Consider the following 26,414-nt stretch of genomic DNA (forward strand, 5'->3'; position numbering starts at 1 on the left):
CCTTCGAGTTCATTCTGAAAAGGCCCCCATACGATTTTCTTTAAAGGGAAAGTTCGCCCAAAAATGGAAATGTTGTCATAATTTATGAAGCCTCATCCATTTCAAAATCTATGACACTCTTATCTGTGATAGAAAAGAGAAGATATTTTGAAAAATATCTCCGTAGTTTTGTGTTCATACTCCATACAATGGAAGTCAATGGGGGCCAAGGTCGTTTGTTTACCAACATTTCTCCAAATATATTTCGTGTTTTGCAGAAGAAAGAAAGTCAAGAAGATTTAAAACGAGACAAAAGTGAGTAAATAAAAACTTGGTGAACCATCCCTTTAAATCTTTAACAGTATATTGTATAAGCTTTATAAAATCAATGGGGTTCGACAAGATATCCTCACTAATGTAGTGTAAAAAAACAATGTGCATATGTTATGTGTGTGGGAAAGCGGAAAAACTACAGATGCAGTTTGTCTGTTAACAAATTTATAGTCGTATCTCCAAACCGTCTAAACAGATTAATAACATTCCTACCACACACAGCTGTTCCTATAGCTGCACACAGACTGTAAAACAAACACAGACACTATTTCAATACTTAGGCACTTAAAGGAATGTTCAGGTTCAATACAAGTTCAATTGACAGCATCTGTGACATGCTGTAGGTTACAGAAAGCAATTTAGGTCCGTTAGTTTGTAAAAACAGGCAAAATGATAGACTAATACACTTACAATGCTTGTACACAGCATATGGGGCAAGTCACTGTGCAATATGTTAAAACACACACTCTCTCAAAATACAATGCAAGACGCGTGATAAAAATGATGTCTTGCACGATAACTCACCTCTTTCGTGAGGACCCACAGAGATTGAAGGTATCGTTCGGTCGCACTGGTTGAAACTCTGGCTGCGTCTGTTGGGGTTACAGGTTCGAGGTTTACACTCTCCGCCCACCCCAGTCGCCCTCACCGAGGGGCTTGGAAGCCTGAAATAAAGTTAGAAATAACAAAACTCATTCATCCAGTCCCTTGAAATGAAATTTATTCATGCTACAAAGACACATTATATAAATGAACAGTGACCTTATAATATTGAAGTCAATACGTGATCATATGAAAGAGAACAGTGACTATTGAATGGGATTCACATGCTTGTTTGGCCCTGAGGACATAAGGCTTTGCGGTATCACAACATGACCAGTAGATGGTGCTCTAGTCTCGTCACAAAAGGTGACGTGCAATCTTGCATGACACCCATACATTAGAGTGGATGAGGAGAGGTAAATCTTTGAGGTGTTATGTTTGGGGGGGGGGTGTAGAAATGTGGAAAGCCAACCTAGAGTTCTTTTTCTGAGCAACTGTGAGCTTGACAGCTTTTTTCTGATTGGAGCCTTTGGATGCATGACTTCATAATAAAGAGAAATGCAAGAGAGAAAATAACAAACGAAGATGGAAAAGAGATGTTTTAAAGCACAGAATAGACAACTGTAGTTATATTAAGTTGGAAATTGTATAGGATGTTAGAGATGTTGTTAGCATAAACAGCAGCAGAAAAAATAAAGAGATCATTTCAAAATAATTTTCAGTTTTTCTGAACTGACTATGTGTATGTATGTGTTTAGGTATAATTATAATTTTTGTTTAATTCTGTGAACTACTGACAATATTTTGCCCACATTTCAAATAAAAATATTGTTTCTGTTTGTATTTATTTGCAGAAAACAATAACTGAAGAAACAGGTCAAAACAACAGAAAAAAATTGGCTGTATTTTTTTTAAGCTCTTAAATACTGCAAAGATAACAAGTTTATATTCACAAAAGTAATATTTGTATTTAGGAAAAGTTAAAAAATTGTCATGCTGTCAGTCTTTCACTTGGCTGTTGGATGACTTTATGGGCATTTTCCAAACAGCATTTATGCCCCATTTGTAGGGGCGTTCCAAACGAAAGTGAACACCTGAATCCCTTCGCGAAGGGCCCTTTCAGATGTCCGTTAGCGAAGGGCAAATGCCAAGGAAGTGAGTTCTGTTTGTGATCGTGTGATCTTGGATTATGAGTTCTCGCAACGCATTTTGAAGCAAATATGATGCGTGATTTTGATGTTACCTACAAATGCAAGTACAATCATTTAGTTTGCATTTGTTTTATATTATTTTTGTCAGTGATACATATGATTTAACATAGTTAAAATATAGTAAAAAGATCATTTAGTTTATAGGAAAGTATGTTTAATATGTTTAAAAATAGCTACGTGTTTATATGTTTATATATTCCCTTTATTAATATCAAGTGGAGTGAAAATACAAAGTGAAATAAGACATAATTACACAATATTTGACAAGAAGTATTAAAAATGTTTTTATTTTCAACAAACGAGCGCTGGATTCAGAGTGCTCGTGCGGCATTGTCAAGCTAACATTTGGCCAGTCATTCCCTTTGTGAAGGGAGTTCCATACACATACATGAGAGACACTAATGCCCTACACCCTTCAAAGAGTTAACTTCAAGGGCTCAGCCCTTCGAAGGGAGTAGGGCATAGGGATGCTCACTTCCGTTTGGAAAATGCCCTATGTCACTCCTGAGGTTTGATTTTGTTTAAATTCAACAGATGCTGGACTGGAATGGCCACAATACATCTAGAAATGCTGAATATATTCAAATTTGGAATGGTCTCTTACTTTCATCAGTTTACAATCATTTTTTGTAGTGTAAATGTTGGCACTGTCTAACTAAGAGCTTATTCACATAAAGTGTAATGCAAATAAATGCTAAAGTTTTAAATATTCAGGAAAAAATCAACTAAAGCACAACAGAAACAATACCAAATTCTCTGATAACAATTCAGATGAAAAAAATGTTCATATACTTAATACTGATTTTGGATTATAATTGCTTTTAAATTTTGCCATTGATGTCTGAGGAGTTGAAATTACACAAACAGGTCAAATGAATGATATTTGTTTTAGAAACATCTTTTTTAAGGCTTTTTAAATGAATTAATACAATACCTGGACTGTAGGTCTGTCAAAGGTTTTTGCAAACATGGAGGTGAAATGAAGTTTTGGTGGATAGGAGAGGGGCAGGTAGAGTTGTAAGGAGATTGTCCAGTAGAGGTGTATGGAGGAAGGGCAGGACTGGCGCATCGGTGGGCCTGGTTGTTTTGGAGATTCTGAGCATTGCCGGACGGCTGTTTAAAAGTCTGTTGCTGCTGCTTGTAGCGAGACAAACTAAAGAACAGGCCTAAAATGGCTTTGAGATTGCCACTGCGGATCTCTGAATTAGAAAAGACAAAGAAACTATTTCAGTAGGTCTGGCCTATAGTGAGAGAGCTTCCCTTAAAGGTATAGTTCATCCAAAAATGAAAAATCTGTCATCATTTACTCACCCTCAGGTTGTTTCAAACTTGTAAAAAATGCTTTGTTCCAGTGAACACAGAGAAAGATATTTGGAAGAATGTTAGCAATTTTCAGTTCTGGGACATCTTCCACTACCATAGTAGGAAAAAAATATTGTATTTTTTTGTTCTGTTGAACACATAATGAGATATTTTGAAGATTTCAGTTCTCGGGCACCATTTAATTCTTCCTACTATGGTAGTCAATGATGTCCCGGAACTGAAAATGATTAACATTCTTCCAAATATCTTTCTTTGTGTTCATCGGAACAAAGTAATTTACGCAGGTATGAAATTAAATGAGCCTGAGTAAATGATGACAGAATTTTCATTTTTGGAGGAACTATCCCTTTAAGGGTCACCCAATGACATATAAACCCAAATGCATTTGTTTCTGCTCACCTTCAGCACAAACGCCTTTTATATTCAATCCTTTAGCAGCCAGAAATCCTAGACAGGCATCAATATTTTCGATCTGTCACAGAAAGAAAAAGTTTGACATATAGAACCAATGCTATTTTTGCTGATGTGCAAACTCTTCCACACTCAAACATAAGATGTCAAAGATGTTAACAGTCAAGCTGCACTTCAAGGCAATATAATTCTACATGAATGCTAATCTATATAATAGTTAGCTTGTTTCGATTGCTTGAATATTCTTATATTTCTTTGTTTTGATTGATATGTTACGTTATGTGGTTCCTGGAGACTTAGCTTTGTTTTTTTGACATACCATTTGTGATTGACTCTGAGGAAATCCATTGATAGCTCCGATCTTCTCATTAGCTGCAACGAGATAACAATAAAGAAGTTGGTTTTACCGTCAATCACGTATCATGTATAGCCGTCCCGTGTCCACCGAGTGTCGTCCGTACATTTTATAATAGAAATGACGGGAATGTGTCATCTCGTCCAGAATAAGTGTTTTGATTTTGGGCTTTTTTTCTTAATAAAAATGTTCACAACTTGCTTTTTTAGGCTCATAAACTATCCACAAATTACCCCTTCTCATAAACCAATCAAATTTCGTCAACGTCAGAGCTAAACAGATTGAGACCCATCCAAAATAATAAAGGTGACGGCCAAACTTGATACTTGTATGCCCATTTCTTCCCCTTCTACATTCTCATTATGACCCTTACAGTGGAGCAAAATTGTAGGTTTTGTTGTCCAAGAAAAAATGAGGGATTTGGTTCAACTATGGAAAATGAGTTTTTGTGCGTTTAATCTTACCTACAACCTGAATTATTTCCGCCAACAAAACGCCGTCGGTAACATCCTGTTGAAGGTCTTTAATCAGTCGCTTGTGTCCAGACTTGGCTAGGTAGTGGTTGGCCCAGTCTGTGTAAATCTATTTATCCAAAGAAAAACAGAAAGAGACATTTAACGTCTAACACGGTACAGATCTCTCATGGATGAAAGACAAATCCCACACTGTGGTCCATCACGTAAATTTAATCTAAGCAGGATGTCAAAATGGTCTAGAACACGACGAGGGTGCACAAACATTTCCTGAAAATGTATTACTTAATAACATTATTATATCAACTTGTTAACCCATACATAGAGAGTATTTTGATACAGTGCAGTGTGCACAGTATACTTGAAAATATGTATGAGTAATAAAGTATGCCATCTTAATGCAATTACACCAAGTGAGCACTAGGAGGCAGCTTCATTTTAACTGGCTTCATTGTTACAACAACTCCAGGTCAAAATAAAGGGTCATATTTTGTAAATCCACATTACAAGCCTTTCAGTGAAACTCATAAATCACAGTTTAAATCTGGATTCACTCCTGGTTTTAATACAGAGTCTCTGTGTGAGTTCTGTGGGGGGCCCTGAGCACCGTTCTACCCATTCAATGTAAACAGCTTCAGGCAGCAGTGGACAGCATGTGAAAAAATAACCTCCAATAATATAAACATATGGAAAGATGTACATTCTGTTAACAATACTGTAACCGACCCGTTTAGCGTATACATTAACAGTTATTGCAATGACCCTAGAACAAATACTACGCAAAACCACACTGCTTTTCCAAGTTTAAACTTAAGAATAATCACTGGTACCCAGCACACGTCTACACAACATGCTGGTGTCCACCACAAGGCTTTTAAACTAGCTTAAAGGGATAAGTTCACCCAAAAATAAAACTTCTGTTATCTATTCACCCTCATGCCGCCGTGAACCTGTAAATAATTCTTTATTTACAGGTTATAAAAAGATATTTTTTTAAATGTCTCGGAGGTTTTGTGTCCATACAATGGAAGTCAATGGGGGTTAGTGTTGTTTACCAACGTTCTTCAAAATATAATAACTTTTTTTTTGTTCTGCAAATTAAAAAATTAAACAATGACATGAGGATGTGCAAGCGATGAAAGAATTTTCATTTTTGGGTGAACTATACCTTTTAGAGCAAGACTTTTTTGGCAAACCAGCTTTACCTTCATGCAGGTCAACTAGCACCAAACTAGCATTCTCCGTTTATTAGAAATCAAACGCCTCTGAAGTTATAAAACGTACTTTCCATCCCTTTGCTTTTTCAGTCATTTCCACATTTTCCAAATGAAAGATTAAAGGAGATATTTAACACGCGAGTAACAACCCTCGCATTGTTTTACAATGGCAACCTTATCCTCACACCAGCTCTTTACAAGAAAACACTCATTGAAAGTGCGGCATTTTCCATCCCCCCGGCCAGAACAAAGTGAGACAGAAGTACAGTAGTATATTAGTACCAGTGTTTGCTGAAGGAATCCCACAGCTGGCCCTTAGAATTGGTGTGTGTGTTGTCCATATGGCCAAATGCCCACCTGCAGTGCGGCTCACCACTACTAATAGAGCACTATAGTAAAACCTCCACGACCGTGTCTATGCGATCGTATGTGTACGTGTGCCGTAATTACAGACCGACAGGCTGAGCTATTCATTCAACTTCACCACATGAAGAACTTGGCTCTACTCTCCCTTCAAAACCTCTCTTGAACGTACAAAGCTATATAAACAAGTGCACACATACCCACATAGATGTACTGTAAACTTGCACACCAGAGGCAGAACGTTGTTACTTTTCACAGACAATTTACTCTGACCAGGGCAGCAGGAGCTATTCTTAAAAATCATAATATTTTTAACGTATAAATGTATAAACACAAGAGCTTTCGGCCCGGAAGATGTAGAAACAGAAGTCACAATGGTGGCAATGCGGCCAAGATAAACCGTTTCAAAGACGTATAACAGACACATGTATTGTGGCATAGCGGTTATGCCGCAACATTTGGAAATTACGGGAAATATGGAGGAGCGATGGACAAACAACATGAGAATCAACATTTTTTGCAACTTAGACTGCAAGGGGAAAATGAAATAGAATCTATTATCTAAAAATAATACTCATAGCATATATATAAAATATAGTCAATTAATATTGCAGAAAGGCAAATTGCACCTTGTGACCAGATCACCTGCTCTAAACTGTCATAAATAAAAAAGTTGAAAGTTGCTACATAAATAGCACAAAAAAAAGATGTTACCAAGATGTTTAAATACACATTATACACAGTGCATTAAAGCTTGTGGTAAACCATAAAGTGGTTATGCTTTATAAAACAGAAAGCAATGAACAAATTATTAATAACCTATAATTTCGAAACACTTAGTGGTAAATGCACAAGTCTAATCTTTTATCTTTTAAATTATGCGGCTAACGTTTCTTTACGTACTGTATACATACGTGTAATTAAATATCATGCTTATAAAGGACCTTCAATAAAATAAAAATCAACCAGCAGCCAACAAAAAAAAATCAATGCAGTCAGACAACAAACAAACAAACAATGCATCCATCTCCCAACCTGAGGATCTCCTGATGTTCCTTTAGTTGTCTGGTTCTTTTTCTGTACGTTTGCTAAGCCTTGACTTTGCTGCCTATAGACGGTTGACTTGAGAGGAATAAGGCTGGAATGCACGGGCTTCAGGGGTCCGTTCTGGTATGCCGCTACCCTGGCTGGAATTGGCAGAGCCGTGCCATGCACGGGTTTGGGCGATCCCGACTTCATCTTGGAGGCAACTAGAATAGCAGGCATGTTCTCATGCTTTTCAGTCCAACCACTTTTGCAAAACTGCAGCGTGCACACGAGCGTCTTGGCACGTCTGGTTGCAGAGCAACCGCACACGCTGACTTAACAGCTGGAGAAAAGTGTTGGGAAATGCGTCCACGAACCCGCGTTCATGCGGTGCTGGAAGGCACAGCATCACAGGGATGTCTACGCACACTCGCTAAACCTATTAATAACATGACTTTCCCATGAAGATCAGCCACATATTCTCCGTCATCAGCATCTTCGGGGCTTTTCTCGTCTGGTGAACCTCTGCTTAATATGTGACTCGAGATCCGGGCTCCACCCGCCACCTGCTCCTAGTCCACACAGCCCAATATAGCCCAGCACAGCCGCTGTTGAGAAAAAAGTCGGCATGCTGTGGCAGGCAGAAGTCACTGATAAGAGGGAAGGCGGGATGCAATTTGTTGTCAGCGTAAGAGAACTTACACACATAGATGTCTAACCGGCCTCCAGATGCAACGGCAGCACGGCATGAACCAGATTTGAGAGGGATTAGAAACGTTTAGCGGGGTAGCAGATGTGTCCTATGGGAAAATTCAAGACTAACACTCCTGGATGACAGCCTAATCAGCCGTAATGATGCCCTGCTCTGCAATGCACAATCTGCCCTATCATTACAATACAAGAGCAAGCAAAGAAGAGAACAACTGTGAAAAGAAACGTCTTGCCTTAGACTTCCTTTCTTTCGGATTCTTGAAATTACGCTTATAGGAAACCTACACTGACATTATTAAACATATCATAACTAACTAGTACCACTAATATCGAAGGACATCACAAAAAAATGGTAAAATTAAAATGTTTAAATAGAATTCTATCATCATATCCTTAGAATTATTTTGTAGAACAAAAAAAAAGCAGATTGCTAGCCTCAGTCACCATTCACTTTCATTATATTGAAAAGAAACGCTAAAAGTGAATGGTGACCCAGCCAGTATATTCATTAATATAATATGATGAATAGATCAAATGTATACTCTTACACAGAAGAGTGGGAGCGATTCAGCTTTAAGTGATTCAAAGGGCAGGTACTGTAAAAGATGATAGAATTCTTATTTTTGGTTCACTATCCCATTAAAGGTCCAATGTGTCATTTTTTGGGGAATCTATTTACAGAAATGCAATTTAATATACATTACTATGTCTTCAGAGGTGTATAAAGATCTAACATAATGAAGTGTTATGTATTCATTACTGTACCTTAGAATGAGCTATTTCTATCTACATACACCGCGGGTCTCTTACATGGAATTCACCATGTTGTTTCTACAGTAGCCCTAAATGGACAAACTGCTCTACAGAGCATTTTATAAATACGTTATCTCCTTCGGCAAAGAAGCGCAAACGTGATGACATCTTAGTCCTGTGTCAGCCACCGAAGTGCTTTGAAAGGGAGGGGTGGAGTGGGCCGCTGGTTGCAATTTGCAACCTCGCCACTAGATGCCTCTATATTTCCTACACTGGACTTTAAGAATTGTTTGCTGTTGTTGTCATCTCAACAAAGCAATTTACCCACCGCAAGCAACATCTATTAAACATCCACATTATTAAATTCAGTGAAAGAACAAAAATGGCCTGAAAGCACTTTTACTAGAAATCAAAATGATGTGTGCGGTTTTACCATGACTGAAACCGTAAGGCTAGCTCACTCTGATTTTCGGAAGTCAGTGGAGTCCCATGCCCGGTCGCATTTATAGAGAGATATGCAGAGACATGCAGAGAGAGAGCGTTTGGTTATTCACGCAGCCCGAGCGGAGGCTGGGGATGATGAAGTTTTGTCAGGACAGCATTTCTGTGCGTCTGCAGAATGAACTCAATAATCCCTGTGGGGGGAAATGAAACCCACCGCCTCTCTGCAGCCCATCAAAGCGCACCGACGCATTGTTCTTTAGAGACTTGTGTCTTCCAACACTAAAACTGTTGAATTTGCAAAACTGGAGATGGTAATGTCTAATGGAGAAGTGAATCATATCTTAAGCTGCTTTCAAGTCCCCCTCAACAGGTGCAAAAGGAAGCAAAGTTTAAAGGAATAGTTCACCCAAAAATGACAATTCTTTCATTATTTACACACCCTAATGTCATTTCATACCTGTAAGACTTTCTTTCTTCTGCAGAACACAAAATAAGATATTTTGAAGAATGTTGGTAACCAAATGGTAACCAAACAATATTGGTCCCCATTGACTTCCATTGTATGGACACAAAACCACCTCTCTCAAAATATCTTCATGTCTGTGCCACAGAAAAGAGTCACGTATAGGTTTTAAATGCCATCACAGAATTTCTATTTTTGTGTGAACTATCCCTTTAAGATTTAAGTTTAATTTTTTCTCCAACACATGACCAACTTATGCAGTAGTTGTCTCTGCATATTAAAGCTGTAGCGTGATAGGAGAAAGTCATGTTACATTAATGTTTTCTCTAGCCCACATTAACAAGAAAACTAAACACCTAAACAGCACCGAGAATCAAGTAATGGGCATCGTAATAAAAACCTAGCGCACGACCGCAGTAACGGTGGGTGGTAGGTACAGGTTGCTAAGCTGAGGCTTTGGTAAACACACATGTGCGACCACAACACACAGCATGGATTCAATTTTACAGATCCATGTTGTTAAACTTGATGTGATCATTGAAACCACAAGAATACCCCTCGAAGGCAAACTCATTTTGGATGGTGGTTTACAATCCGACGTAGCCACAGCAGCAGATATCCAGCTGTGCGTGGCCAACCGTACCATCCCATTTAATAACCCATTTTACCCATATAAATGAACCTGGTATGACTGTGCAAGGTCATTTATATCGTATATTTCTAATGTTTTTTTTTCAGAATTTGCAACTATACATTACATGTAAGCATCAAACATTATAAAGAACAGAGAAAGTCCACGAACACAGCTTGGGGTCATCTAAACCAGGCTTTTCTTTCCATTAACAATTCTTTCCAAGAATTAGCCTTTACACCTGGCTCTAGAAGATAAGCTTGTTCCATATGGCCACTTGTCGTTTGTAGACATCTGCCCCGCTCATTCCTAACATGTTGCTCTCTAGTTCACGGTTTATCTTAAACAGTAATGACAGCTAAACATCACACCGGTCTGAAACAAACAACGAACCTGTTGAACCCATTACGTTTAGTATTAGCATATGACACATGTCTCCTTAATGGAAAATGGAAAGCTATATGTATTTTCACAGCAGTTTCTGTGGAAATATGTTAAACCTTGTTTGAAGGTCAAAGACTTTGCATGACTAAACGTCCTGTAAATCAACCTCGATACACTTCAGGTTGTTAACAATATACTTGCTCATCGAGAAATATTCAGTTTGTCCTTGCACACTCAGATAAAGTGATTTTTAAATCAATATAACTGTCCTTAAGGTCAAAATGAAATGGCATTCACAACTATATTACTTATGACATGATTGAACCAAACAGAATATATATAAATAAATGAAAATCTAGGGTAGAAGTAGATCTTAACTAGAAACTGATGAGCACAAAAAAACTGAAATAACACCAATGAATGGTTGCCAAACAAAATCAAGAACATGTATTAAGTAAATACGGTTGACTCAGATTTCATATTGATTATAATGTTCTAAGTAAGAACCTAATGATTGAAATAATGATGAATTTTTCAACCGAAAGAAAAAGATGGAGCAACGTTTTCAATGTTACAATCCTACACAATCCTTACAATACCCATTCATGCCACCAGCTTGAAACTAGAACCGGGATGTACAGGTCATCGGTGGACCATATCAGACAAACGTGCGCCAGGATGTGAAACAGAACCTCCACTTTAACAAAGCACTGCTGGGCGGTGACAAGGGATCATCACCTCAGAACTATCAGCTAAACACGATCACACCCTGATCCACAACTAGGCACTTTGAGCTCTTACAATCCTAAAGGTCCAGAAAAAGTCCAGAAAAAGTCCAGAAAATGAATTGTTAGTTTTATATAAAACATTAGTTGAATTAAATTCAGGATGCAGACACAAAGATAGTGATGTACAATCAGCTGAATAGCTGATGTCGAGAGGCCCGATTCTGTATATTTTCCTGAACTTGTGGACTTTAACATCCAGACTTTTTCTCGATACCCCTTTAAATTAGCAAAGTGAAGGCAAAACTTAATGACCTAGTAAAGTCATGGGTCATGGATGAAGCCCACCGCCAAACGCTTCCTTTCACAAGCTTTGCAAGACAGCAGACGGTGACTTGGCACCGTGGTTTATTCCACTTTCCAAGCCAAGGATTAGATTACAATTTGTATGCCCAGTCAGCAAACAATCTCATTACAGACTAGATGCCTCGCTGTCTCCAACGGGGTCAGAAGATCCTGATCATGTGCACAATAAGACCTCGCTAAAGATCACGTTCAAATATGCTACAATTCAAGTCAAACATCAGCACCACTGATGAAACCTTTTCTTAAACACTTCCTTAAATAACCCTTCACAAATGCATACTTTGCTTCAGCACAAGCCCCTCAAAATATGTTGATTTAAACAACAGATTACCTTTTCATCCACTCTGCATTGATATAACATTTCACATCTACACAGAAGGAACAACGAGGATCCGAACAGTGAAACACATCAAAAATAAGAAGCAAAGCTCATAAACAAAGAAGCATCAGAAATAAACACAGAGTACAGGCCATACCAAACACCACCTGTTCCTGAATCCTATTACCACAACCATACCTGCTCCTCAGGCTGTAAGGTTAGGTTAGTAGGGGATTTCAGTGATAAGAAACATTCACAAACCGTTTCTAGCATAAGGGGTTTACTGACTATTCACACAAGATTAGCATCTTAGCCTAATGCTAGTCAGGCTGTTAACATGTAAACCTGAAACTAGCTGGAGGTCGAATGTGTTTGATGCAATGATGTTTAAAACTAACTGGAACTTAAAAACGCAATTCCAAGCAAGTTAAAGTTATTTAATAAAGTTATTGATTTAATAATAATCGAATAAATTAACGCAGTTGGCACTGAGCAAACAAAGACTGTCAATTCGAAACATTCAAAAAATTGACAAAAATGCAGTATTCTAGTAAATGATCTGCTGTTCTGAATCTGTAAAACGAAAAAGGTTTAAAACTTTAGTAACTAGTAGTCATTTTTAGTTTTTTTTTCATTCCGATTTTTTGTGTTAATGTTAGCCTACTTCTTAAACCATTTAAAGACCAAAACCTAGTAAAATCAGGCAGTTGTAATCTGCCAACCGGTGTTTGAAAAAAGAACAAGTACCTGTTTTTGAATACATTTGGACAAAGTTTTGTTTAATGCAGTAAGCAGAAAGTAGACTACATATCTTCAACCACAACTGTATATTGTGTTTACAGATTTATTTTGTCAAAAAAGTTCTTTGGATTATAAAAAAAGTAAGAAAGAGATGGTTCTTTAAAGAACCTTTGACAGAATGGTTCTTTGTGTAACCAAAAACGGTTTGTATATGGCATCGCTGTGAAGAACCTTTTAAGCACCTTTATTTTTACATTTACATTTAGTCATTTAGCAGACGCTTTTATCCCCAAAGAATGTAAGAGTGTATATAACTTGTATGCAACAAGAACAAGAACAAGTCTATGGTCTAAGGTAGGACACCCTGGTGCATCCTAGATAGCATTTCTTTCTTGGTAAGGAGGTCAAAGGCAAGTCAGGGCTGCTTGTACAGGAAAGAAAGAACAGTTGATAGCGATATAAATAGGAGGAGATAGGAGGAGATACAGCCTGCAGTGGCACGCGAGACACAGCTGCCCTGGAGGAAGTAAACGTGCGAAAACCCACCACACAGGAACACATACATGGAACAATGCCTCTGCCAAAGAGATTAGACACGAGGGACCTGAGATTACGCTCCTCTCCTCCACATCACACAGATAAGGTATCATATCAGTGCGCTGCAATGGGATGTAAAGCTGCTGGCCAGTTACTGGACACTTTTCTTCCAAAGTGATTTATGGTGGAGGCAATCCCAGTTTTTACACAATGGTGAAATCTGAAAGTGTCAAGTAATAGTTTTGTGTCTATGTCTCCTGAATTTGTTGGAGAAACAGACAGAAATTCAAGTAAACTTGTTCAATCGATTCACTGAGAAAAAAACAGATTAAAAACCAAATCATTAATTTACAAATGAGACAATTGAACTTCAATCTCTTTCCGTGCACGTACGGCTTCAGAAGATTTGGAAGATGAATGCATGAGTCATTCTGGCTTGTAATAAAGAACTTGACAGCTCCGTTCCTAGTATAAAGACAGTCATACAGGTTTAGTATAACATGGAGCGCAAGGGTGAGTAATCATGACCATTTTCATTTATGCAAACTTTGAAATGAATACGCCTCTAAAAACTAAATCCGGCGAGCAAGTTGATGTCTCATTAAAGGATTGCATAAGTGGAAAATGAAGAACACTTAAAAGCACACATGTAAAATCAATTGGCAACAGAGCCAGAAAAAGCTCAGAAATAAAAACAAACCATCCGATTAATGTCATTTCTTGGGCTGTGCAATTGTAGACTCCTTAGTTGCCAAATCCTCATGGCTTTGATATTTGGTTAAATGTACATGCACTACTACACACAGCAGTCCAGCTTTATGCTAATTGCAGGAAACACACAAAACCCTCAAAAACGTAGATGTATGCGTGTTGTCAATCAAGAACTTCTTACCTCATGGCAAAATCGACCAGAATATACCAGCCTACATGCAACCACTGGGAGAAATGAAGTCAGGAGTTACTTTTGGAAGTAAATGTATAAGCTTTTGTGAGGTGTGTTAGTGTAATAATGTGCCTACAACTCCAAAAGGTTCTAAAAAATAGTTTAAAAGTGCTGGTAATTTCTAAAAAATTCTCAACAATCAATTTTAAGCAAAACTGTAAAAACGTTATGCTTAATTATAATCTTAATTTATGTAGTGTGTGAAAATAGTACAGCTTGATTTACATTGTGTCAGTGATGAAGCAAATTAAAGATCTTGAACATGAACACTACATGCATTGAGATTCATAAATCAATCTGAGGTTTTCTGTAATAGCAATCTGCAGCAGTGCTGCCACCTATTGGCAGAGAAGTCACATAACAACAAAGGGAAGTATAACGTCCATAACATGCTCTTGTAATATTCATTAAATATATATTCATTCAAACATCATATTATACTACAAGATTATGATTTGCGGAGTTCAGGGTACCAAGATTTTACACTTTCGCAAGGAAATATACTTTAGAATTAGGCATCATCTTTTTTTGCTGGACTCAACATTCAGGAGAACATATTGGTTCAAATTGATAATCTGTTTATTCATGTTTTAATATCTACAATTAATTAAATTGTGATAATAGAGACTCTCATTGAATGTGTAGGTGAACTATACTGAAAACTATTTAATACCATTCCATCAGGGGGTCTTTGAGGCCTGTGCTCTCCAGCCCCCCTTATTCTGATTGTGAGGCATTTCTAAGGGTTCATCAATTATTTATTGAAGCAAAGCCATGGATGGGGGAGGTTTGCCCTTTGAAAACCCACCACTGCCATGAGGTCTTCACACCACTGGTTACACTCACTCACTTACTAAAAAGCTTGTTCTCATTTTCTCAACAAAATAGAGGACAGATAAATGGTTGAAAAAATGATGAGGGGTTTTTGATTCATTACCCAAATTTTATATTGGCATAAAATACATTCAGTGGACAAGTGGCAACCCTTTGTTTATTTTTGCAAATCATTGCTATTAATTATTATAAAACATAACAGCATGACCATTGGTATTATTATACACACTGAAGAAATTCCGGATAAAGTACTGGCAGAAAATTACCAGTACATTTTCCCTTTATTTTACGGACATTTCCATTAATGCAAAAATGTAATTTAATGCATGCGAAATGTAAAATACAGGTAAAACAAATGTAAAAAATGAATACAGAAAATTCCTTCATATTAATTTAGTATATTGTGCCCTGTTTTTTTACAGATTTTTTTAAAGTGCATTATTAAAATGGTTTGCTGAAATACATCTTAATTTCTTAAAATTAATTCTGTAATATATTAAGTTATTAGAAATCAGGAATAACAATAATACAAAAAATATAATTCTAGATAAATATACTTACAATTGCCAGACATGTGAGAAAAGTAACAAAAAAAGAGTAAAGTATAGTCTCTGAAAAATATCCTAGAAGTTTGGCTCCAATATTTTTACTATAAGCACAACAAAAAAATACTGACTTCAGATTTTATTTAGTTTGCATAACATGGAAAAATGTTAGACATTTACACATATATCCAACAGCAAGAAAGTAACCAGGCTAAGAACCCTTCATGAATAAAGGTAATCCAGAGGCAAAGCTCTTGAACCTCTGCTGCCCGAATCTGAACACAAGTCACCTCCCATCACATCAGCAGAGCCACATACAGCACACTGTGTCACTGAGCTTACAAGTCAAAGAAAAAGGATCTCCTAAAGAAAGACTTGGAATTTCCTTATCAAAAAATGTTTTCATGGCAAGTTAAAACTCAATCCAACATAGACAGAATATGTCTGTCTATGTCACAGATCAAAAAAAGATTAGAGTTCAAATATGAAAGATTACTGTTATAATTCATCTCTTCCTAAAAAGAAACTCTGTGGTTATTACAACCACCAAAAAACAGAACTGGGGTGGTACAGCGTTACATTAATGGCAAAATATGGTAATACCACGGTACTGAAATGACTGCCCTGTGATGTTCATCCATGGCACCCTTAAGTACCACAACAATAACTTTAAGATTCCCACTACGCAGCACAGCTGTTTCTTCACCTAATTTAACACAAACTGCAGTTACAAAGAGAAGAATCATTTTGTGAATTAGCATGACAACGGGAAAATAATCACAAAGGAATCAAGCAGAGGGCGTTTTATCTAAAGACACAGCAGGTACTTTTGGGCTTACAAAACTCCAAAACCTCAAACATTAGTATCTGAAGTATATGCATTTTAAATTATAACTTAGAAAGAAGCAACCTCTAAAACTCTAACAAATTATGTTGTAACAACAAAACCACAAACACCAAAATATCATAAGATGCAAAGATACTCATGATATTAAATCCATCTGATGCTTGGGTTTGGATTCAAGCATGAACAAAAACCATCTGACCATCCATTGTGCGGAAAATCAATGATGAATGTAGCATCTTATAATAAATGCTTATGCATGACCCTGGAGACCAAGTCTCTGCTCAAAGCAAACATCAGCGCTCCTCAGTCTTGACAGTGGGACAATACCAGTGGCTTCTTCTGAATAAAGAATCTGAAAGAGCAAAATGACACACCCTCAGCTATAAGGGCAAAGGATGCATATCTCCTCGGTTTGGGTCTCTGGTGTGTGGAGATGCGGGGTGAGCTTGGACTTGTCCAAAGTATGGCGTAGTAATGGCAAAGCCATTTTAACTGCTTTTATCAGCTCTTTACCAGTCTTAACTTTTGTGCAATGCAAGAAATGTTAAAGGTGCAGTGAACTGGCCGTTTTTATTGTTTTATACTATTGTCTGGTGTCTACTTATGACGTTCGCGTGGTTTTTACATTCGGAAACATTAAAATCAATAAGTAATAGGCTATTTTCTACCCTGGTTTTGAGGCCGGCTGGAGAAACGCTCGGTTTTTTAAGGGCGATGTAAACTCCCACTGCTGTGATTGGATAGCAGCTTGCGTAGTTGACTTAGTTGGAGCCTTCTGTGAATTTGGTTAGACACGTAACGTTACGTAACGTGATTTTACTCAAATTTACGGACTTATTTCCCGGATGTGATGGCAAGGCTTTGCGTATAGTTTGTATAGCCTATAGTTGTATGGTGTTTAGTGATATATGACCGTACATGTCAGCATTTAAGACCCGCGAACCGGACAGAAGATCACCGCGATCGCGGGTCTCAAATGTTATAGTTTTCATGATAAATAAACAAACCGTAGACTCCCGGCCAAAATGACCCAGCACCAGAAATAATATCAAAACACTTCAAAACAGCCTCCATTATTCGCAAACGGTGGATAAAACCTTGAAAAATGATACATGAGCCCGCCAAATCACAGAGATGCCGATTACAATTATTAGAATTGACTAGAGGTCCCCAGGTAACACTATCAGGGCATATCAAGCGATCTCTAACAAAGCAATAGTGACGCATAGTACAAATATGTTTACTCACATAAGATTGCTGCGCCATTCCTATCGGATCCAATATTGACGGCACAGCACTGCTTTTTAATTTTAGTCTCTCCGCAAAGACTTGTTCAAGGAATCCGCGTTGAAATGAAGCGAACAAACGCCCCATGTTTTCCCCACGTGAGCTGGAACATCTTTAAAAATGAACTTCAGCCATGCATTCCTACTGTCGGAATCCGAAGGAAGGTTAAGCAGCGACTGTGTTCTTCCACAACCAGGCACTGCACAATATTTTGCGATCTTTAACGGCATGATGCTTACACTCGCTCTATCTGGTTCCGTGCAGCTTGTGTTCAGTACTGTCATGCGCGAACCATTGGGTGGGGCTCGAGAAGTAGGCGTTGATATTCTTCTGTGGAGGCGGTGTTCAACCTAAGATAGGGGCATTCCAGGACCTGCCGTTCGCTGAGCCTCGTGTCAATAACAGTTGTTATTTCAGTAACAATGGCGTTTTCAGGTCTGACACTTACAGGAGGTTCGCTTGAATACGATTCCCTCTTATATAACAAAAGCTCGGGTTAAAATTGTGGTCCTAGTTCACTGCACCTTTAAATAAATATCTACTGCACACATAGCCAAACACGCACAAACACATCATGAAGTCTAACCTTCTTCCACATAATTTGATTCCAATACATTAGGAAGGTCAAGGGGTGTCTTTATGAGGCCTCTGCCGGGGTCCTGACTCCTAAATCAACATCATTCAGAAGGAAATACACACCAATGATTCCTTTACATTGACCAATAATACATATAGTATGAATAAATAATGTTTTCAAGCTTCAAACATCAGACACACTAAAAAAGGTCATCTGAATATTAATGAGGTTATCTCATGAATAATTTCCACTAACATCACCAGCTTTTTTCACATGATGAGGTCATCTGTGCTTTGAGATGGTTACAACTGTACACTAAAAGAGACCCAAGAGAAACACAGGAAATATTCAGAGGTATGCTGACATTTTGCATTTTTTATGAAAGTGAATGGGAACTGAAGCTGTCAGTAACACAACATTCGGCCAAACATCACTGTTCGCATTTCACAGAAGGAAGTCAGTCATGTGGGTTGAGGATAACATGAAGGTGAGTAAATGATGACAAACGTTTAATTTTGCATTGCGCTGCCCCTTTAAGAAATCTCTAAGAATGTCACACAAACAGCTGTTATGGACTGGTTTACAAGTTAAACAGAAACAGCACTAAGTATTGGGAATGATGTCACACTAGAAGGTCAATCCGCAGTCACACATAATTAATCTTTAGCTGAGAGCTGACCTTTCTAAGGCTTCAAGGTCTTACCTACTGACCCACATATATCATACTGATCTATGGACTGTTAAAGACATAGGAAGCAAAGACTTAAAATGACAATACGTATAAATCTTCGTAGACTAGACTGTATTATATATAACCTACAGTATATACACCTTATTACGTCCAAAAAGACAAATTCCCAACCTTTTGACCATAAAGTCAATTACAGAATTTCAGATCGAATCAGGTGTCATAGTAATGTGTAATAAAACAAACTGATACTAGCAAAAAAGGATGGTTTTGTAAAAAAAAGTGACTTATTAAGGATATACTGAAAAATACATCATGCAGTTTATGTCATAATTATGTGAAGTGTCTTATATCTCAGCAGAGAAACTACAGAACAAAGATTTTTAAAGGGACAGTTCACCCAAAAATGAAAATGAATGTCTTTATTTACTCGCCCTCAAGTTGTTTCAAATCTGTATATACTTCTTTGTTCTGTTGAACACAGAGAACGATTTGGAATAATGCTTGTCACCAAACAGTTCTTGACCATATAAAGTTGCTTTGTAAATGTCTTTGTTCTGTGGAACACAAAATGTGATATTTTGAGAAATTTCTCAGTGGTTTTGTGTCCATACAATGGAAGTCAATGGAGCCAAATGTTTTTGGGGCATCAACATTCTTCAAAACATATTTTCTTGTGTTCTGCAGAAGAAAGAAACTCATACAGGTTTGAAATGACATGACGGTGAGTAAATGCTGAAAGAATTTTCATTTTTGGGTTACCTATCCCTTTAAAACCTTAATCCAATTATGCAAACCACCATTTTTGCACGTTAACAACCAATGTTCTTGGGTTCAATAAGGCCACTGGAAATCATTTAACTTGACGGTTTTGTCACTGCCAATGATTAACTCTAGAAACAAATCAACATTAAACATGAGGTCATCTACAACAGTGCACATTTACTTTTTCTAAGCGCAGGTGAACCAACACAAGAAAACCTCGAACTTCAAAATCTTGACCTGCAGCATAAGGGATCTAGTTGGGCGAGTTCCTGGAATACAAAGTGAAATCAGAAGAGTTCCCTGATACACATCTGACTAACACATCCACTGCAAGTTCAGCAAGAGGAACTTTAACAGCGCTAGACAGTCGGACGCAGAGACCCTAATGTCGAATGGCAAGCTCGACTTTATTGAGAAGGAAGACTATGGACAATTCTCCGTTCCTCACGGCCCCTATAAAGTGATTAGATTCCGTGTCAGTGGAACCAGTTAATGGCGATGACAGCGAAAACAGTGAATTAACACAGAACCTGAACTCGGCCCATGAAACCGAGGCATTCAGCCGAAGGAGATCGGAGGGGGCACAATGTTTTAATCTGGATTTATTCAGTAGACCTCGAAAATGGAAATTTCGCTGGACAACCACATGCGCACATATGCAGTCGCACAGATGGGCAGATTGGGTTGTTGAAAGAAACCTGCATGAATAAAATCAACATCTCGTCTTAATTCAGAGAAACGGGGCACGCCAAGGGTTGGGAAGAACAACCTGTTCTTTGTTGACCTGTCAGGCCATGACACCCTTATAATCATAATGAATGTGCAGCTGGACTGCAGGTGAACTAAACAAACACTTTTTATTGGCTACAGAAGAAGTGAAAGCCTTATGTTAGATGTTTCGGAGAAATGTTTTACTGTAAAAGGAAAAACTGACATACGAGGCAAGAACGTCCACCAATAGACTTTTTGTGCATTAAGCCACACTAAAAACATTTGCAATACGTGTACAGTATATATATATACACAATACAATGACATGGCATTCACAGTAAATGACGCAAGTCATTTCCCAAAACAAACAATTACTTTGAACCAACTGATCCAAAGGTCATGAATCACCTTTAGTTCTAGAACGTGACTCGTAGAGGTGAAACCTAAAGTGTAGTTGATCTCACTACCTATAGACAAGTGCCTCTAATATGTGATAACAAAACTGCCTTTTTTCTTCAAATAAATAAATAAACACTTTTTTAGGGCCACTGTGTGCATGTATTTTTAAAGAAAACCACACAAACGCCTCATCTCCCAATCATATCTATATGATTTTCAAGATTACACATTAACTTTACTGTGAACGCTTTAGTCAATCATAAGCCAAGTGCTTCCAGAACATTACCCTAGCATAAGTCAGGAATGATTTGAGGTCGATTCTTTATGATGTGGATCCTACATCCTCAAGGTCCATCTGACACCCAACAAGTCATTAGACCTAATCACTCTCACTTACTACGGCAAATTAACTAATGTCTTTGACAGGTAACGCTGAATGTGGCTTCACCGAATTAAGAGCAGGTGCCCCAGCTGTGCACATGCGGGCATCTGGGGCATCAGTGTCGATAGGAACACGCCACACTTTGATACAAAACAAGACTGTGTGGATTTCATACTACCTTAACAGTTGCTTTAATTTATTCTTAGAACATGTATGTTTAAAAATTCAAAGACATAAAACGCATGCTCGTTAAAAATGTATTATGTATATTTAGTATTAAAAATGTATTGAATGCACATTCTGCTCGTCTTAACATTTAGAGTAAGAGAAAGGAGAATTAGAGGATTGTGACTTTAACGGAATCTTTGAATATATATAACAAAATAAAACATTTTTACACTTTGTACACATTCTTACTAGGGATGTCACAATATCAGATTTTCACTATTGTGTTTATCGTGTCTGAAAGAATTTAGTTATCGAGGTAACTAAAATCTTTCATCTTTAATTGAGCTTATTTTGTGTTTTGTCAACGAATCATACTTAAAATACAATTCCAGGTAGAAAAAGAAGGTTTGGGGTCTCATTGTTACTCTTAAAGCAAACGTTTCAATAGGTGCTGAATAAGTTGCAATACTACGATATGTGTGAATTAACACAATATAGACAATTGTGGTTCTTAATATCACGGTTATTGACAATACCAATATATTGTGACAATAGTATATCTAGTACTATTTTTAAACCATAAAAATAAAGAATATCTTACTTTTTTCTGGTCATCAAGAGCATGGGCGACAGTCGATCTCTTCTGCTGCTGAAGTTGGTGATGATGTGGACAGAGTTGTTGGCCTGTCTCTGAACGTACCTCCATCACACCAGTAACCTAGGTCCCCCGACCAAATCTGTACTCTTGACTCGAGATTCTTCTGAGGCCAAGATATCCCTTGATCCTCCAGATCAGACATTAATTTTGGTAATTGACGCTACAAGGAAAATGTGAACATTGCAATCAACCTCTACTTTGCTGTTTAGCTGTTCAGTGGATTTCTCCATCAGAACCATGGCTGGAGAAATCGCAGGCATCTTCGGATGATGGTCCCAAGTTAGGTGATGTTAATTTAATTTGCTGGGGGAGGTTCAGGTCTCCAGTGATGCGTGAGTGAGCTACTCAAGTCACGTTTCATATCAGCCATGGAGCTGTCATACTGGAAATCCTCTGCCACATAGAGTCATGCATGAGTTGTGTGAAGTGTGGTGGGGAGAAAGGGAAAAAGAAAAAGTACAAGTGTCAGAAACTGGTTCACTGTCTGTACATCTTAACAGCCCTGAGTGCAACATCTCAGAACAACAAAATGGACTGCTTCAGATTCAAAATAAAGTTTCGAGGCTCTTTGTGGATTTTAAATCAAAATGTTTCAATTGCACTAATTACAAAAGTACTCCTGGAGAGATTAGCACTAAATTCAAGTCATCCGTTGTGAATTCATGATAGCAATTGCGTTACGTACTAATAATAAATTGTCAGGGCAGTTGTAAATGATAAACTCCCTCACAATACCGTACATCAATCAACACTTCAAATACACAAAACAAATAAACAAACAATTACCTTAGCATGATGTATTATATTTGATTTAGGAAAACAAAACAGCACAACTCTTCAGCGTCCTGCACGCCGAGCACCGGCATTGTTTATGACGTCATGCCCCTACACCCCGCCCCTCCCCCACACACGCCCCCAGCTCCACCCCGAATGATCTTCCACCAGCGCAAAAGAGGTTTTTCCGCAGCGTTTTTCGTTTCCATGGGAACTTCTTTCATAGTGGATTTGTATGCCCCCTAGAGGGGCCAGCCCTGTCCTAACCACTGACCTGATATGCATTACACTCCACAATGTAGAGATGAAATGCTGATTATATGATTATAATCATCAACACTCTTATACGCACTAAAGATGCATTACTGTGCTAATGCGCAGTAGACTTATTTATTGTATTAGCCCACATTTATTCCATGCATTCACCCGCAATTTTATTTTCAGCTCACATAAAAACGTTACTTTATTTCATTTTTATTTTATTGGTTTACTGTTTATAGGGGCGGTTTCCCAGACAAGGATTAGCTTAAACCAGGACTAGGCCTTAGTTAAATTAGGATAATTAAGTTGTTTTAAAAAACATACTTTACAAAAAACAGTGATATATTTTAAGATATGTCAGTGCATGTTGTTTTCGATCAAGGCATCTCTCACATTTAAGTTAGTCTGAGACTAGGTTTAAACCCTGTCTGGGAAACCGCCCCTTAGGCCCGGTTTCACAGACGAGGCTTAAGGGTATTCCCAGACTAAAATGAATGTGTGACCTGTCTTAACTCATTATAACTTGTCCAGAAATTTCTTAAAAAATATCAGTGCCATTGTTTTGTCTCAAGATGCACAACAGTAATGTATTCTTCTAAGGCATTTGTATAAAAGCGACATAAATATCTTAATTCAACTAAGGCTTAGTCCTGGCTTAAGCTAAACCATGTCTGTGAAACCAGGCCTTTGTGTTTATTCAGTAGTACTAGATTTTCAGCTTCTCACCTTTTCACGTGCACATCAAAACAGTAAATCCTGTTCACATTTTAACAGCAGGAGGTGCCAGAGAGCTATACACAAACTGGAATCTGGAAGAAACAAGACGTAAAAACTTAAATAAAAAAATCGGATGTACTTATGTCGGCACAAATCCGTTTGCCTTTTTAATTCAATTCCACTGTCGAAAGCCTGATGTATAATAAATAAACAGGTAAACAAATAGCTTCTGTTAGGCTATGTTTGTTTATTTTCTATAAATTACTACGATGAGCTTTGGCAGGATTGAAGCAGTCACGACCAGTGTTGGGTGTAACTAGTTACTAAGTAATTAGTTACTGTAATTTAATTACTTTTCCCTTGGAAAAGTAAAGTAAGGGATTACTCTTATTTTTCTGTAATTTAATTACAGTTACTTTTGATGTAATTAAACTAAATACTCTGTGTAATACATGTGTGTGCAATGGTGGAATTGACATCAAAATTCAAAGTCTAACTTTAAAATCCCTGCTTTTATGTATAATTCTCACATTTGTAATACTTTGGTCAGTTAAAACTTCTTTATGCAGTTTAATATTATTTATTTGAATGAATTAAATAAGCCCTTTCATGTCTATCCTTCAATCACTTAACTAATCAAGGTTGATATAGGACATAGAAAGTAATTAGTAATAAGTAACTAAATACTTTTTGAAGAGAGTAATTTGTACAGTAATCTAATTACACTATTGAATATGTAATTAGTAACTAGTAATTAATTACTTTTTCAGAGTAACTTACCCAACACTGGTCACGACATGTTAATAAAAAAAAAAATTGACTAACTGAACTTAATATACATACACATTGAGACAGAATCATAATACAAAAAAATCAATTAATAAATGTATATCAATCAAAACATTAAATCAATTGAAACAATGAAAATAGTAGGCTGTGAAAATTATTCATTGAATAAAAATCTCTATAATACAGAATTTATAATATTACACACAGTAATCTCCTGTCATTATTGAATTAATTAGTCAGTGTGAACTGAGTAAACTTTATTTTTAATTAAGTCAGTGACAGCCGCTCTCAGGGCTGATGTCGGGATTTGGGTCATCGTCACTCTGATTAAAGGTTTAATTCATGGATTACAACATGAGGACAGAGAGGAGGTGTCATGTTTACTTGTGGGTTTCGGAAAATCTATCATTTGTGATCTTGAACGTGATTCCTCAGATCAAAACTGAACCCTCATAATTAGTCTAAGTGTGGCGAGATGGCGAAATTCAACGGTAATGAATATTGTCATCTTTGTCATTACATACAAATGCTTTATAGTATTGGGGTTATCATACATCAACACAAATCAATGTATTTATATATTGGCATCACTTTGTTCACAGCACAGTGAGAGAAAGACTGATTTGTATGCAGAAGAGTCGAAGTAGTCGCTGTTCTGCTCACTCATGTATATAAGACAGGACAGGTCAGATGTAGTTCCTGATGGACTGCCCATCCAACACTATTCCCCTCGATTGGTGTTAACAGAATAATGGAATAGTGAGGAGGAAGGTAATCATAGAGAGAAATGACATCATGCTGCCAAAACTCTGGATTTTAAGACTTCATCGAAATGTAAATTTAATTCTAAAAAATATTATTTATTCTAATGACAGAATTTTTCATTTTTGTATTTGATTACGTAACAACTTCAATAAAATTAGACGACATAATTACTCATCAGGGCAGAATGATGAAACAAACAGCCAGGACACAATTTGAATGCGCTTTATGATTTTAGCAAACGTGCACAAAACCCTAGAGCAGAATCACAAAAGCGATGAATAATTTGTCATGGACTGAAGCACAACCCAAGTATATGACCACCACAAAACATTCTTCATTCACAGGCCGCAACGCAGCATCCCGCGCACCGTTTCAATTCATCCAAATTCATGAGGCCATTTTGAGCGACGGTCTTAGAGGGAGACGGCAATAAAATCTGTCCCGTTATCGTTGTTTTTATGACACAGGAGGAGAGTTTGTCACTGATGCGAAATTGAATACCATAATTCCTCAAACAGAGCTCCGTCACTGTGTCGGAACGACGAAGTTCATCCGCGAGCACATAATATCACGAGCAGTTGTCAGCGCCACACGGAAATTTATAATGCGAAGAGATGCATATCATTGCGTTAATCTCTGCTGCTTTGCAAGCTCTTGAAACACATATTAGAAGTGAGCTATTAAAATTCATGAAGGTCCTCAGTTCCTAAATGCATGCGGTCTGGGGAGGTATTTACATTCCTGACACACATACAAAGCTAGTCTTTCATGGGGGAGATATAGACAGAGGAATAGAAATGCAAGAACTGTCTTTAAAGTGTTTGTTCAAACACTCCTATTGCAGCTTAATATATAATAATTGTGACCCTGGACAACAAAACCAGTCTTATGGGTCAATTTTTCGAAATTGAGATTTTTACATAATCTGAAAGCTGAATAAATAAACTTTCTATAGATATATGAGTTGTTAGAATAGGACAATATCTGGCTGAGATA

At 37.5% G+C, this 26,414-nt stretch overlaps 1 protein-coding gene across 5 annotated transcripts in view; it reads right to left on the bottom strand.

Annotated features, from left to right (window-relative positions):
* nav2b (neuron navigator 2b) overlaps window positions 1–22,996 on the bottom strand; it is a 74,323-nt gene extending 51,327 nt beyond the window's left edge. For 4 of the 5 annotated variants that reach the window (XM_057329488.1, XM_057329486.1, XM_057329487.1 and 1 more), the window contains exons 1-6: window positions 7,244–7,483; window positions 4,620–4,737; window positions 4,120–4,172; window positions 3,789–3,861; window positions 3,001–3,265; window positions 838–977 (exon numbers count right to left, since the gene is read on the bottom strand). In XM_057329488.1, coding sequence (XP_057185471.1) covers window positions 838–977; window positions 3,001–3,265; window positions 3,789–3,861; window positions 4,120–4,172; window positions 4,620–4,737; window positions 7,244–7,474 — 880 coding nt within the window. In that variant the 5' untranslated portion in view covers window positions 7,475–7,483. Of the gene's footprint in view, window positions 1–837; window positions 978–3,000; window positions 3,266–3,788; window positions 3,862–4,119; window positions 4,173–4,619; window positions 4,738–7,243; window positions 7,484–22,055; window positions 22,506–22,898 lie in introns of those variants that run through there. The other variant, XM_057329490.1, reaches the window with a different exon arrangement.
* Window positions 22,997–26,414: the final 3,418 nt, after the last annotated feature.

Source organism: Triplophysa rosa, linkage group LG3, assembly GCF_024868665.1.
Source record: "Triplophysa rosa linkage group LG3, Trosa_1v2, whole genome shotgun sequence".
Taxonomy (NCBI): Eukaryota; Metazoa; Chordata; class Actinopteri; order Cypriniformes; family Nemacheilidae; genus Triplophysa; species Triplophysa rosa.